General features: G+C 32.4%; 1 protein-coding gene and 1 long non-coding RNA gene across 2 annotated transcripts in view; one reads left to right on the top strand and one right to left on the bottom strand.

The window, feature by feature from the left end:
* Positions 1-5,772, top strand: part of LOC148312251 (uncharacterized) — a 45,044-nt gene extending 39,272 nt beyond the window's left edge. Inside the window, exons 31-34 of the mRNA XM_088277528.1 lie at positions 44-225; positions 1,711-1,814; positions 2,673-2,790; positions 3,304-5,772. Coding sequence (XP_088133654.1) covers positions 44-225; positions 1,711-1,814; positions 2,673-2,790; positions 3,304-3,447 — 548 coding nt within the window. The 3' untranslated portion in view covers positions 3,448-5,772. The remainder of the gene's footprint in view (positions 1-43; positions 226-1,710; positions 1,815-2,672; positions 2,791-3,303) is intronic.
* Positions 5,773-7,066: 1,294 nt separating this feature from the next.
* LOC148312250 (uncharacterized) lies at positions 7,067-8,181 on the bottom strand. Its single transcript, XR_015839260.1, has 3 exons — positions 8,166-8,181; positions 7,226-7,354; positions 7,067-7,141 (listed from the first exon to the last, which is right to left on the bottom strand). It is a non-coding gene; the product is annotated as an uncharacterized LOC148312250 (long non-coding RNA).
* Between the last annotated feature and the right edge of the window lie 8,157 nt (positions 8,182-16,338).

Below are 16,338 nucleotides of genomic sequence, written 5' to 3'. Positions count from 1 at the left end.
ACCATCTTCGACATGACTGATTCTATGGTTATCTTGTCCACAGGTTGGTACTGGGTGGACCCTAATTTAGGGATGGCCGATGACTCTGCATATGTGTTTTGCAACATGACATCTTCGGGTCAGACGTGTGTGTATCCTGATGCACATTCTGCACACATCCATGAAATACCCTGGCAGCGTGGACGGGCGGCAGAGTGGTTCTCTGCTCTTCGGGGGGGATTCAAAGTGAGTAAGGTTTGGTTAGATTAGGTGAAGTTAGGTTTGGTTAGGTGACATTGAAAAAATCATTAATTGATTCGGCAGTCACTTTGTGGTAAAATCTATCCATTTTCAATCAATGTTTTACTAAGTACATACCACTATTTCTTAAAATCTACTGGGACACGTGTTTCGCAATTAATACGAAAAGCCATAAACTGCAACATTTTGAAACAATAGAAATTCATAAAAATATAAATAACAATAAACCCATAATTTACAATATGACAATGATTTAAGCCTTCCCCCTTTTGTCTTTGTTTCCACTGATAAGAAATAAAAATTTAAAATAAAAATTAAATTAATAAATAAAAATAAGAAACCGCTACTACCCCCTCTTCAACCTTCAACATCCCAAAGACCCAACTCTAAAATTTAGAATTAGATTCACATAAAGTGTACGGTGCGGAATGCATCGAAACACGTGTCATAGTAGATTTTAAGAAATAGTGGTATTTACTAATTAAACATTAATTAAAAAAGACATTAAAAAAGTGGTAAGCCTGCACTGGAAGAGAGTCGCGTCCAATAGAAAACTGTGGAAGTCCAAGAGGGAGGTCTTTGTTCAATACTCGACACAAGAAGGCTGAAGTAAATAAGGTTAGGTGAGGTTAGGCTAGGTTTAAAAAATGAGTATTTTTAAATAACTTGACTGGTACCTACAGCAAAGGACTTTGTTTTATAAACGAGGCTTGCATTTATTATTTACCTTGCTTATTATTACAATGTCATTTCAATAAGTCATTTTAATGTATGTTGGGAACATGAACGTGGGCCAATCAGGAACTTCTCAGCATTTGCTCATTGCTTTGAGGAAACCACGTAAAACTTCCCAGGAGAAGGCAGACTATTGACTGTCGTCAACAGGCTTTCCGTTCCACCAAAAGAGGGTTCGGCATTTTGTGTCCTAGCTTAGTTTTTAATACCAATGTCATTCACTATTTTTATTATGCATGATACCACCTCTCGCAAGAGTTCCTTATGAATTAAAACGGATAGGTTCTGCAAACGCGTTCACCTGTTGCCTTTGAGAGCTGAAAAGCACAGGACTGATCACCTTGCTTTAGTATAATAAGCAATCAAATTACTATTGCATCAATTTGATGCAGTGCTCTTTGCACCATTGGGTGTGGATAAGGGTCAAAAAATTTGTCAAAACCATTTGGTAAAATAGTGCCAAAAAAGGTGGTCAACAATAAAGTTTGTATTTTATTTTTGTGAAGTATTTCAAGTCTTTTCGCTTTCCAGCTTGCTAGGTAACATTTCTAAGGTTAATTTACAATCTTTCTGTCTTATTACTGAGGGTTGTCACCCTTGTTGAAGCAATGACTCTTCTCCAGTTATCCCTTGACTGCGCTGCACGTTGCGCTCCAACCACCGAGGTACCTGCTGCTGACTTAACTTGATCTTGAATGTACAGTACATTAATTAATTGATTCATTTTCGTTCCAGATCACCTACGAATCCATCGGCCCAGTCCAGATGAACTTCTTGCGACTGCTTTCGGAAGAGGCATATCAGAACTTCACATACTCCTGTGTCAACTCCATCGCTTGGTAATAATAACATTTGTCAGTTTAAAACGATTTGAACCACAGCTCCCAAACTGGGAAATATTACCTAAGGTGTTCGAATGATGATAAGGAATGAATTTAAGGCTGAGATAAAAATTATTGATAAAGTTAAGTAAGGTGTGTTGAGATGATTTATCCTTGTGAATTGAATGAGTGAATATAGAGAAGCAATACAAATTTAAGAGGCAAATGTGGTTGGTAATAGAAGCGGAGGAAGACTGAGGAAAACTTGGCATGATTGAAGAGGCAAAGATTGATTTCAAAGACAGATTGGTATGGTGTTCTATTCTCTCTGCCTACCCCCGCAGTGAAGTGGAGTGATGGTTGGTTTTTTAGGGATTCAGTTTTCGGGACTCGAGTGAAATAAGTTTGGGGATCTATGATTTAAACCAGGCCTGGCCAACCCAAATTGCACCCCAGGCCACATCGTGACCTAAAATTTTCCTTAGGGCCGCATACAGACAGTAATAATAAAAAAAATACAACGAATATCATACTTATTGATTTTATTAAAAGTATTATAAATAATTTGAATGCAGAGTGAATCAGAAAGTACAATCAGGGTAATTGTGAAAAAGAAACATTACTATGACCAGATGTGAGAAGAAAACACACATTGGACCAACAAAAAATATATCTGTATAGTAATTAACATTGTTATCAAGTTCAACAATTAAAATTATTAATTAGAACACACAAATCAAACCAATTTTATTTAAAATAAAACCAAATAGGGCCGCAGGATGGCCACCCTTGATTTAAACGGACAAATTTTAGTATCCATTTATTTTTGATGCAATGAAAGATGGCGACAATTACTTTATGAATGGTATTTTTCAGGTATAACGCTGATTCGTTTGGCTATGAGAAATCTGTAAAGCTGCGTGGATCAAATGATGTAGAATTCTCTCACGACAGACCAAAGCATCGACCAAATGTGCAAGTTGACGGTTGCAAGGTATTGTAATATAAAGTTTAATTTTCTTAATACTATAGGTGTCTCAACTGATATGAAACTCTAGCCTTAATCAGATGAGGCACCTATAATATTATATCTCATTCTTCCCCTTTTCTATGAAAGAATATGGGCTTACAATTTGTCATTTGGCTGGCTTATGTAATCACTTTAAGTCCTGGGATGCTCAGACTTCCATCTTCTTCCATAAAAAAGGGACGAACGACATTTGTTTCATATGATGCTGTGGCGTAGTTGGGTAGTCGCTCGACTATGAAACTGGCATAGCGGGTTCGATTCCCGACAATTGCAAAATGAATTCAAGATATATATATTTTTAATTGGTCTGGGTGTTTGTGATGTATTTTTCAAATTTACCTTCCCCATCCTTAATATCCTACCTGCGTAAAAGCATCTTAAATAGAGACTTTGAAGGGTTATTCCTTTAAAAAAATAAAAAGTTGTGACACCTTTAAAATCTTCCATTTACTTGATGCGATAAATCTTGGTTTTCAGAGTGGACAAACTAAAGGGAATACGGTATTTGAACTGAAATCTAAGAAATTAGACGCCTTACCCATTGTGGACTTCATGCCCCAGGACTATGGAAAGGAGGATCAAGCTTTCGGCTTCCAGATAGGCCCAGTTTGCTTCAGATAATGACAACTGCATCCTCAATATGGCATAACGCATTCTAATTGACACAAATATTATTTTTTGCATGAAATTAAACCTTATTTTAATGATTTGACAGGAATCCCAATGATTTGAGAAAACAGATTTTTTTAAATATTGATTAAGTGGTCATTCTAAGATAATAATTTCAGTATTTTGGTACAATTGGTATGAAGTTTTGTATTATACATACATTGAAAGGCTTATTACTATGAAGAATTATCATCCAATACACCAAAAATATTTCCATGAATTGATTTGTCAGTCACTTTGTGGTAATATTTAGCCATTTTTAATTTTGGTAAATACCACTATTTCTTAAAATCTATTGTGACACGTGTTTCACACACAAGTTGTATTCACCAAGTAAAACTTAAATCAAAAACAAAAATAGTTCATTAAGAATATTTGAGGTTTCTACAGTTTCTTCTCTTGTTTTAATCCTGGGATTTTTGGCATCAAAGCCCTTAATCTCTTTTTCCAATTTGATTGGTTTTCAGCGATCTTCTTCAGCCCGTTTAGGAGGTACAGACATTTTTGTTCCATATCTGGAACCTACAAGGTTGTATTTTGCTTCCTCAATCATTCCCTCCAGTATACTGTGTAGGAGACCTTCATGTCTCTGCATATGACCCATCCACTTCGTACTCCCTTCAATATGGTTTGCTAGATGCCTGGTTTCCTTCATCCTTCTGAAAACTTCATCATTCATAATGTGGTCTTTCAAGGACATCTCTAGTATTCATCTATAGGTCATATCATCAAGGCTTCCACCTATGCATCTTCTTCAATCACTTTCATCTTTGCATCACGTCTCATAGTCATACTTCCAAACACCAACCCAGAGCTAAAACTTATAGCTGATCAAGTCAGTTGAATATTTTACAACATCTTCTTCTTCTTCAATCATCTCTCCACTTTTCTATGTAGGCCTCTTCCATATTTTTCCATGCTTCTCTTTCTCCTGTCCGATTGTCGCGGCGACAGGAATTATGTCATCAGCCTAACTTTTTGGAGTCCATCTGTTGGTTCCCTGCCCAGTCATATTACCTGCCCATTGCCACATTGACTTTGCAATACGATCCATTATACAGACAATTTAATATACTGAATATAATATAAATATTATTTTGACTTATACTACTTTAAATTATATACATTAATAAATTAAACACTTCAATATGTATATAATGATTCAAAATTTACTATAAAATATTTGTCAATGTAAAAATAGCTAAAAAAATGTATACATATAAAGAATGTGGACACTAAATGATTGCAAGAGAAGGTGAAAATCCTCTCTGAAACATATATTTTCAACCACTCAGCAGTTGAATTTTGATTTGAAAATTCTTCACTGAAAGAACTGGTCTTTAGCAAGTGGAAACAAGATTGCCTGAACGCCGCTCAGGTTTGTCAATAAATACAAATATATTAATACATTTGGCTTAGGAAAATCACTACTGAAAAGTCAGAATACCATCTCATCAATGAGATACAAACTCTCTGCCTTGGCAAAGAACTAGCTTGCTAGACTAGGAACTGGTTAACAAGCAAATATGTCCTGATGAAGTAGTTGAGTTCCTTCTCACGTGCATGTGAGGAGAATGGAACCATCCAGACTCCCAACATTGCATTGCTCGGCCAACCCTAAGGTATACGACTCCTGGGCAGACCACCGAAGAGATGGATTGACATCTGGGAATCAATATCGCAGGAGGCTAATCCCTCTTGAAAACAGGCCACAAGGCTTACATCAAGAAGAAGAAAAAATAGAGTTCCTTCTTTATTTATTGAATGATTATTTCAAAACATTTTTATTTTATGTATAAATCTTAGAATGACCACACAGTAATAATATAATTTTATATCTTCTTACAATTTTTCAATAAAATCCATAGCATTAATCACTGCCAAAGTTATACAAATAACAAATATTTTATCTAATATACATTTATTTATAATATAAGAGAGCTGTAACAAAGGTGCATTTATTTGCTTAAATAATTACTTAAATTTTAATATACATGTATTTTACGGCAGCATTGATCTTAAATCTAGAGTATGTTACCTCAAACTATTAAACCTAAGACTTAATTTGTAAGTATTTATGAAAATCAAAGACTTGCCTATTTTGTTGTGATAGAGACCCTTATTTTGTTAAGAACTAGGCTAAGAGTTTTTATATCTTTGTTTTGAATAAGTTTGATATAAGGTAATTTGTATTTTGGCCAAAATATATAATTAATACGGGAGATGTTGTGTTTTATTGTTTCCATTCCAAGATAAAGGTATCTTCACATTCTTACATATCGCTCACTCCTTTCAAGACCATCATAAATAAAAAAACTTGATTTTTCAACAGAACGTTTTTTGAGTTTAAAAATATAATACAATGTATTAAAAATAAATATCAAGCCACTTATTGAACTTTTTACAGTGCAACAGATCTTTTTAGGTAAAATCTGAAGGATTTTTAGTCATTTGAAAAATATTTAGTATATTTAAAAAAATAATTAAACAATAGGTACCCTTTCTTCAAAATGCAAAAATAACACTTTCTGCCCTGTAGCGGGTAAATATTAAGTTAAAAATATGACTCTTTTGCTGGGATATAGTACATTTTCTGGGCATTCCGAAAACATGCACAACTGAAAATTGTCGATTTATGATTTATGACGTTCTTGAAAGGAGTGAACGATATGAGTTCTCAACAGCCATCTCATGTTGGATTGAGAAGGTTTTTATATTTAGCAGAGACTTTTATTTGGAATGATCACTTCAACACGTTAAATGCCATGGGGGCATGGGGGGCAAAAGTGACCTTGCCTGTGTTGGACCGCAGCGCCATGGGTGGCATCAGTGACCTCAATCAAGAGCTTTATTCAAAAGGCTTTAACTATAGAAACCATCATCCAATCAAAAAATAAATAAAAAACTTAAAACATTATATAATTAAAATACAAAAATTACCGATAAGTTTTTTTTTTGTGAATTTCAAAATAGTCAAATTGGCATTTAACGAGTTAACCAGTCTTTGGCAGGTATAAACACCCAGACCTCCATCATATTCTTCTTCATCTATGTTGAGATGTAAAAAAAGAAGTAAAAAATAACTCCCATAAGTATAAGTGAAGAAATCCAGATTTGTGAATAAGAATTTGGACACAAATGTTGTTGACGGCAATTTGTGTTTCATAATAACCCCCTGATATATACTGCTTAATCAAAATGACATTGGATAAACTAATTTTCATGCCTTGTGCATCATTGGATATAAGTAGGAAATTTTTTTATATTTAAATAGTTTCTGTAATTTAATTTTATTGTTTAATGTACTTCAATATTCAAACGTCAACCCAGTAAAATGAGCACAGTATAAAAATACAAATGATAAACAGTATTTCTCCAGATAGTAAAACAAATTGAATCCAAGAATCTTTTTTCGTAGCCCCATTATTTAATTTCCCTCCATTTTCTTGATTTCTTCCATATTTTGTCGTCAAATCGACACATCTAGCGACACCTTCTGGCAGAATATAGTACTCAGCTTTGGAAGTAGAGTAATTGGTTTGAAACTTCGCTAAATTGTAGTTAGTAATTTTAGCTATAGGTGGCAGGCTATATTTTAATTCCGCGGTGATGATCGTATCCAATAATTTTAAATTCGTACTGCAAACTGAAAATAGGAGTTTGGTAGTCTTTGCAATATATAAATATCAACAGGAGTATTAATTTGAGATAAAATTTGAATTTTAAATACCTGTTTCAGTAGAATATCCATTATTTTTTGACAGAAAGATCAATGCACTCAGTATTAGTATAAGTGTCGTCATTTTTAAATGTCATGGTCAACCTCTTTTATGAATAAATGTTTCTGTTTCCTGAAATACTAATAACATTAACTTTTCTTCTTTTAATTCCATTATCCTGAACATGTTTATAGGACTGTTTATAGGGTGAGATCTCAAGCGCATAAATTCAGAACGCGACCGGCTGCGCGAAATGTTGGAAATGTTTTTACAATAAAAAAATGTGTATTTATTGGAATTTGATTTTTTTATAATATATATTGTATTTTTTTATTATTTTATTTATTTTTAACTTCTTACCTTTCAATAACTCTTTACTCTATTTCGAAAAAAACTTATTTTTTAAATACAAAAACGGCGTTTAAAGCAACACCAAAAAATACACTAAATGTTACCTGGGTTTTAAGAAAATTATGTATCAGGCTATCGAATATCCCACCTTAAGGCCATGTATTAAGTAAATCGTAAATTTACTTTCTCTAAATTCAGGTAACATCTTACGTAAATATATTTTTCTTATAACATAATTTTTGCATTAAAAAATAAGTTTTTCTTCGATATAATTATTTGGTTTTGTAAAGAAAAGAGTTATAAATTAAAATATATACATACATGTATTTTTCCATATATATTATAAGAAACAAAAAAGTATCCTATATAAATTCTTTGAAAAAATCGAGCGGAAAAACACGCTTCTTTTTCAATCAGCGCGCTGATTGAAAAAATTGATCTACCGGTTTCAAAGCTAACCGCTGCAGCGGTTAGCTTTGAAACCGGTAGACATTGTAATTAAGTTATGATAAAATATTTATAGTGATTTTAAAACAAAGTCATATTTTAATTAAATAAAAAAGGTCCTTTAAATAATAACGGTTTTAACTAAATTAATACCTGAAGTATAATCCAGTACTTATCTATTGTTAAAACCACACTAAACTGTATATGCAATGAATCGTTACGTTGAAATGAAGATGATTATGAAAAATACACGTTATCAAATGATAATTGTGATATTGGAACATATGAATGAGGGAGGGTGTTATTAATGGCAGGTGAAGGTAGCAATTTGTACTGATTGTGTGATTCTTCACACCAGCGGCTCTCAAACTGTGTTCTGCGGAGCCCTGCGAAGGCTCCACTGCGACAAAAAATATCTATCCATTTTTAATTAATGTTTTACTTAGTAAATACCACTATTTCCTAAAATCTACTGTGACACAGATTTCGATGCGTTCCGCATCATTTTCAAACACCGTATGTGAAGCTTAATAAAAATAAAACATAAAAATTAAATTAGTAAATAAAAATTAGAAACACTGCTACCTTCAATGTCCGAAGGACCCAACTCTAAAATTTAGAATTAGCTTCACATACGGTGTTTGAAAATGATGCGGAATGCATTGAAACACGTGTCACAGTTGATTTTAAGAAATAGTGGTATTTACCACGTAAAACATTAAGTAAAAATTGATAGATTTTACCACAAAGTAACTGCAGAATCAATTAATGAAAAAAAAATATCTATAGGCAACGGGCCGCTAATTTATTAACAAGGGGCTCGCGGGTGGACGAGGAAGGTGGTTGGAGGAGATGCATCATTTTGTTTTGTAATAAATACATATATTTATCGAGAAATTTTAAAAGGCAACAAATTGTTTTGTTTTATAATATCTACATTTAAACCCACCAATGAAATTTCATTTATGTACCTACTGATTTAATAAGAGAATATTGTTTTTCTTAATTTAACCACATTCTTCGTTTGCCCATTAAATGACCAAATGCCAACATTTTTTGAAACTCTGGCCCCGCTTATTCCCCTCCCTACATATATCCATCTCATCCTGGCCAGCAGGAACCCAATTATCTACAAACTTTTAGTTATTTTTTTTATTTAACGTAATTAATTTATAGTTTAATAATAAGTCTATCATATTTTATAATTAAGTAATATTATTTCATTAATTAGTCCGCCTCCGTAGTGCAATGGTCAGCACACTCGGCTACCGTTCTGGAGGTCCCGGGTTCGATTCTCAAGGGCGGTAAAATAAATATAAGTGATTTTTTCACTGTAATATTTATTCAATATTACCATGGACTGGTACCTGAAGCGGAGGGCTGATCACCCTTCCTTCATGTGTAAACGATCAAGATTATATGACACAGTGCCCTATGCACCATTGGGGTGCAGATAAGGGTTTTATTATTTATGCTGAGATATCAATAATGTAAAAATAACAAAAATGTTAAAATAAGTGGTGAAACCCAGATTTGGGAACAAGGATTTAGGAACATCCAAAATGTTATAAAAATGAATTCACCAGTTTCGGTTATGGAATTCAACCATATTTACCGGTAAAATTATTATTATTATTAACTTGACATTGGCAAAAGCAATATATTTTATATTTTAAAAAAATCAAGGGCTTCGCCGACCCAAGCCAAATTTAACCAACCACTGTCTATAGGATGTCCGGTGGCAGAGTTATGATTTTAAATTTTAATCAATGTATTGTAATTAAAAAATATAAATAAAATCTTTTTATTATTTCACAGAACAAGTGTTTCAAAAAGGTTCTGTTACCAAAAAAATTGAGAACCGCTGCTTGAAACCTTTATCACTGTGATTGGTTTCGTATTGCTTATTGATGAAAACCGATGGTTTTTTAATCAAGGTATCCATAGTTATGAGTTCGATAATTTCTATGGTGATCCTAATAGACAAGTCGCTATGTAATGAGAAGGCATTTATTAATTACAGTAATTTATTCTGAAATGTTAAATCTTAATTATGGGACTCCAACCCTGTTGTGTTAGTCTTAATTATGTCATTATTAAATGTCGATAGCAAATATATTGAAAAAAACATTGAGCTGAAACCGGTGAAATATAGGCCATTAACAAAGGGTACACTTACAAGATAATATAAATCTTATGATAACTTCATTTTATTTTTGAATAGCTGTACCCAGCCACGGGTTGCTGTGTCTCAATCTGAGTAAATGGAAAAAAATAATAAGACATATTTGTTTTTGACATCTCATCAAAGATGAAGAAGAATATGGAAGTCTAAGCATTTACGGAGCTGACGACCGTCATAGGCTGGTTTAAGTGATCACTTTACACACGTGTAATATTCACCAATTCTACCCATTATTGACAACCACACTATTCAAATTCTTGGAAGTTCTTTATATATGAACCAATTTAGAAACCTTGTTCTTGAATAACTAGAACTTCACTAGAGACATCTATTGGTGAGATGTAAAGAATCTTTTTACTAAGCAGAAACTCTTATATTAGTATGTGAGGTCCGAATCCTGGATTATAATCACACACATGAGAAACGCCAGAAAATACCATTTTCATTTTTATTATTTTAGCTTATAATTTCACCAGATAATTTATTTACAACATTTTGAGTGTGTCCAAATACTTGTTCACAAAATCTGGATTATCTCCAATTACAGGAGTCATTTTCATATTATTTTTGACATCTCATCAAAGATGAAGAAGAATATGGAAGTCTGGGCATTTACTGGGCATTCCTTGATGAGATGTCAAAAATAATATGAAAATGACTCCTGTAATTGGAGATAATCCAGATTTTGTGAACATGTATTTGGACACACTCAAAATGTAGTAAATAAATTATCTGGTCAAATTATAAAAAGAGATTGCACAAATTTATAATACGTAAGATATAGTTAAGTTAATCTCGTAATGCTATTATACTATACTCCTTACTTAACAGTTGGCGCTGTTATTGCGGTTAGAAATCTGTTGAAAAATAAGTTTCAACTTTTTTATTTCAGGAATTGTACAGCTTTACATTGAAAAAAAATACAATAAAATAGTTACATTAATAAAAATAAAGCCAATTACACAATTCCACATTCTATATTATTATATTATATTACTTATAACTTATGTTATAAATGTTTTATTTTCCTATTGTATTTAAAAATGAGTTCCAAAAAATTAATTCATTTAAAAAATGCAATACATTCTTTAAATATTGCATTTGCTAATATCACTCATGAATAATAATAAAACCCTTACCGCACCCCAATGGTGCATAGGGCACTGCTTCATATAAACGCAGTGTTATCTCGATCGTTTATACATGAAGGAAAGGTGATCAGCCCTCCACTTCAGGTACCAGTCCAGTGTAATATTAAATAAATATTAGAGTAAAAAAATCACTTATATTTATTAAACCCCCCTGGGAATCGAATCCGGGACCTCCAGAACGGTAGCCGAGCATGATGACCATTGCACTACGGAGGCGGACGAATAGTTTTCGAAAATGAATAGTTTTCGAAAATAATAGTAAGAATTATTTTATACATAAAATCTGGTTAGGATTTTACACGCATCTGAATAAAATGTTTTCCAAACCAACCATAGATGACTTTGGTTAACTCGCACATAAAAAAGTGTCATAAGATTTATGATACACCATATATTATATTATACATACATCGCTCACTCCTTTCAAGAACGTCATAAATCAAAAAAACTTGATTTTTCAGGAGAACGTTTTTAAAGCTTAAAAATATAATACAATGTATTAAAAATAAATATCAGGCCACTTATTGAACTTTTTACTGTGCAACAGATCTTTTTAGGTAAAACCTGAAGGTTTTTTCTCCATTTGAAAAATATTTAGTATATTTCATTAATAATAATTAAACTATACCTTTTGTTGAAAATTCAGAAACAACACTTTCTGCCCTGTAGCGGGTAAATGTTAAGTTTAAAATATGCCGCTTTTGCTGGAATACAGTACATTTTCTGGGCATTCCGAAAACATGCACAACTGAAAATTGACGATTTTTGATTTATGACGTTCTTGAAAGGAGTGAGCGACATGTGTGTGGGAGTTCCAAAAAGTTTGAGTAGTTTGTTTGTCAATCACCCGTGAACCCATCATAGAATGGTTCTTTTTACACGTGTATAACATCCTTTCAACAAAGTCATTTATTGAAAATCGTCAATTTTCAGTTGTGTGTGTTTTCGGAATGCCCAGAAAATGTACTATATCCCAGAAAAAGCGGCATATTTTTAACTTAATATTTACCCGCTACAGCGCAGAAAATGTTTTTGTATTTTGAAGAAAAGGTATTGTTTTATTTTATTTTTTAAATATACTAGATATTTTTCAAATCAAGAAAAAACATTCATGTTTTACCTAAAAAGATGTGTGGCATAGTAAAAAGTTCAATAAGTGGCTTGATATTTATTTAAAATACATTTTAATATATTTTTAAACTTTACCTTATGTTTTACCTAAAAAGATCTGCGGCATAGTAAGAAGTTCAATAAGTGGCTTGATATTTATTTTAAATAATTACATTTAATTATATTTTTAAACTTTAAAAACAATCTCATGAAAAAATTAAGTTTTTTGATATATGACGTTGTTGTGAGCGATATGACAGATCGCAAGCCCAGACTTCCATATTCTCCGTCATCCATGTTGAGACGCCAAAAATGTTAGATAATATTTTGAAGTTTTGTTACAGTCTATGTTAGGCGTAATATGTAATTTATTAGTTTCACACGATGCCGATCATACTATAATTTTCACGGCCCAAAAGCGCCAATTCCAAATGATATATCCGAGTAATATTACGGGCAGAGTATCGGATCTAATAGGCCGTTTCCTCGTGTCTGAGCGAAGATTACACCGTTCTGTTTTGAATTTATGGGCAGAGAAATCGTGAAACAATATCTGATAGTAAAACTCCGCACTCTCTAACTAACTAACTAACCATCGCAGGGGTAGGGAGAGAGAATAGAAAGCCACAGCACTCTGACTTTGCAAACATTATTCGCCTCTTCCACGTTCATGCATCTCCTCATACATACCCGCCGATTGCTACGACTCCTAACCTGACCACTTTCAAGTATTTGGCATACCTGATCGTGCCATGTTTGAATCATGTATCAATCTTCTTCTTTTTTTAAATGGCTTTTCATCCTTCTAGAGTGTTCTAGTCAGTGTCGAGTTATTAGGTGCCAATCTGTCAAATTTAAATAAATATTTGACAAGATCTGGTGACCTCTCGCAACGCGCTGACCACTGCACTACGGAGTTTCATTATTCTCTATGTAGTTCCCAAGGATTTATAGTTTTCCCATGGTTATTCGGACACGTATAAACCCTGCAATAAGACAATCCCATAGATATAATTCATACCATCTAACAATCTAACATGTTATCACCAATTCTTAAAAATTATTACGTTATTGTATTGTTTCATTGGTGTAAAATAAACGATTTTAAATCGTTTTATGTGTGAAAAATAGTCCAAGAGACAAATGCATGTAAACGTAGATTATGTGTGAATTTTATCACCTAACGTCCAAGTGACTGAAATCTAGCTACGGCTTATGCAACACCGCTTATAATGGACTTACCTTATAAGTTTTTACAGCCTATTCCTACTTGTGAGTGGATTTGACCTTTATATTTAATGTTACAATAATTTAGTGTAGTCCATGAGTGAAAATTCTGGGCATGTTAAGCATAAACGATGAATGATTTATTTATTTATTTGTTTCAAAACATATTACATACATAAGTCATGTATACGTATAATATTCCCGATGAGTAATTTCTATTTCTTATTTTGGGCCATGGGATTAAGGTTAACAAGACTGGAACACAAATAATAAATTAAGATTTTTTTAAATAACCAAAACTAATACTAATACATGGCAAAATATAAAAACAATAAACAGGTGTAATCAATAGGCATAGTAAGCATATTTAAATTAAACAAATGAGAAAAAAAAAAAAACATAAGGTAAAAACAAAATAAGAAAATATGACTAAACACTACATTTATGTCTTTCCATAAAGTACCATCTCAGATCGTTTATTTTGGATCCCCGAATGGGTTTTTATTTATATATGTCAGGCAGCTGGTTAATTTGGGTATTGGCAATAGATTTTAAGGACCTTACTCCAAATTTAGTAGTGTTTATCGGCTCCACATGTATTTTGTTATGTCCTCGTGTATTATTATTATGAATTTCATTATGAATGTTCAGGAGGGCCATTTAAGTCACTTTTGCTTGGCAATAAAATAAACATCAATGCAGTTATTTATTTCATATTTAAGTCATTTTTAACAAGTCGATATATTATACTTACAAATTAAAAATGGCTTTAGGATTTTTACAGGGCAATATTAGGCTAGTAAGATATCAAATAGTCAATGACGTTTTTGTAAAAAAAAACAACATGGTCACTTTCTCCTGCATGACTACGATAGACTGGGTATTTGTGAAATATTTTTCATATTTACCATCCTTATTTTCTGGAAAAGAGAAATGCAATGATACAAGCAAGCTTACTATCTTACGCGTTTCCATCCTTATAGAAGACAGGGTCTTCTTAAAAATTGGTTAGAATAACAAAATAAAACAAAATCTTTGTTTTATTGATTTTACAAAGTTTCTTGTGTAAAAACAAATAGTTTTTAACGGAGAATGAGAACTTTTGTATAGTACTCTAGCATTCTTACTATCGTCAACTTATCGCTAGTTTTTCCATCGATTCGTGAGAACCAGCAGAGCCCCGCACGAACTCCGCGCACGACCGGGACCTGTGGGAACAAATCGTAAAGCCATCGTGGCGTTTACCAACTTCTTTGTCTCGTTTGTCACTTTCTCGCTTCTATTATCCCCGTATCACGCCCGAGAGCGCAGCGCGGGACAATGGTGTCCTCCCCTACCGCGGGCGAGGAGGTCGTGACGCCCGTGACGTCACAAACAGGAAGCGGGAACGGTGTACACATTTAGCGCACTAAATGGCATTTGTTAGTAATAAAGTACTAATAAATCAAAGGTAAAGATGGAAATGACTGTTTAAAACCCTTTTTTTGATATTTTTATAGGGTTATTGGTAACTCGACTTGGACGAGGTAGTACGCAAATGCAAGAAATTTAAATATTAAAATATATGGCCGAATGTGATTGGTGTTTTTAAATTTTTTTGAATTTAGCGATTTGATGAATAATACCCATTCTTGGGCGTTAGTGACAGAATAAAAAAAAATAGCTAGTTGAAAGCCATATTTTTTTTTATCAGTAGGTAACAAAACTTTAGAAGCAATAAAATACAAAAAACAGCCATAGTGTGATTACTATGACAAAAACTGTTTTTCATTTTAGTGATATTTTTTACGCTACTTGCCAAAAAAATTCATATAGTTTTAAAAAACACTACGTCATTAAACACACAAATTACTATATGTATATATATATAAATATATATATATATATATATATATATATATATATATATATATATATATATATATATATATATATATATATATATATATATATATATATATATATATATATATATATATATATATATATATATATATATATATATATATATATATATATATATATATATATATATATATATATATATATATATATATATATATATATATATATATATATATATATATATATATATATATATATGTATAAAAATAATGAGAATTATAGTTGTCAATCTTAGGTAGAATGGTGAATGTTTCACGTGTATATCACTTAAACCAGCCTACGCAACAGGTCGTAAACCTCATGAATACCCGGACGTCCATACCATCATTCTTCTTTATCTAAGCTGAGATGTCAAAATAATATTCTTCTTAATACTTGTTCCGTTGGCTGGATGCAAAAACGAAAACTGATTGCATAAATTGAAATTATGACCGGCTATTATTACATCTTTGATAAATTCTCCACGATAAAAGGCATTAATAATATAGATTATCATATTCTCACTCTTATAATAATAAAATGTTGCCAGTGTGGTCCGACAGTCTTCGCCTCAGGTCTGTGAGGCGAGTAGGTGATTTTTTTTGTTAGGTCATTTAAAAGTACCTACCCATGTTGGGAATATCTTCATATACGCATAACGTATTAATGAAACCGGAGAATTTTAACCCCCGGAGCGGGAAGGGTCAAAGTGACCCTTATGTAATAATGAATGAATATATTAAGGGGGGTGCATCAGCCATTTTTGATT

Source organism: Brachycentrus maculatus, unplaced genomic scaffold (genome assembly GCF_059751285.1).
Source record: "Brachycentrus maculatus isolate JH-2025_06_01 unplaced genomic scaffold, ASM5975128v1 h1tg000046l, whole genome shotgun sequence".
NCBI lineage: Eukaryota > Metazoa > Arthropoda > Insecta > Trichoptera > Brachycentridae > Brachycentrus > Brachycentrus maculatus.
This window is presented reverse-complemented; position numbering and strand designations above follow the sequence as displayed.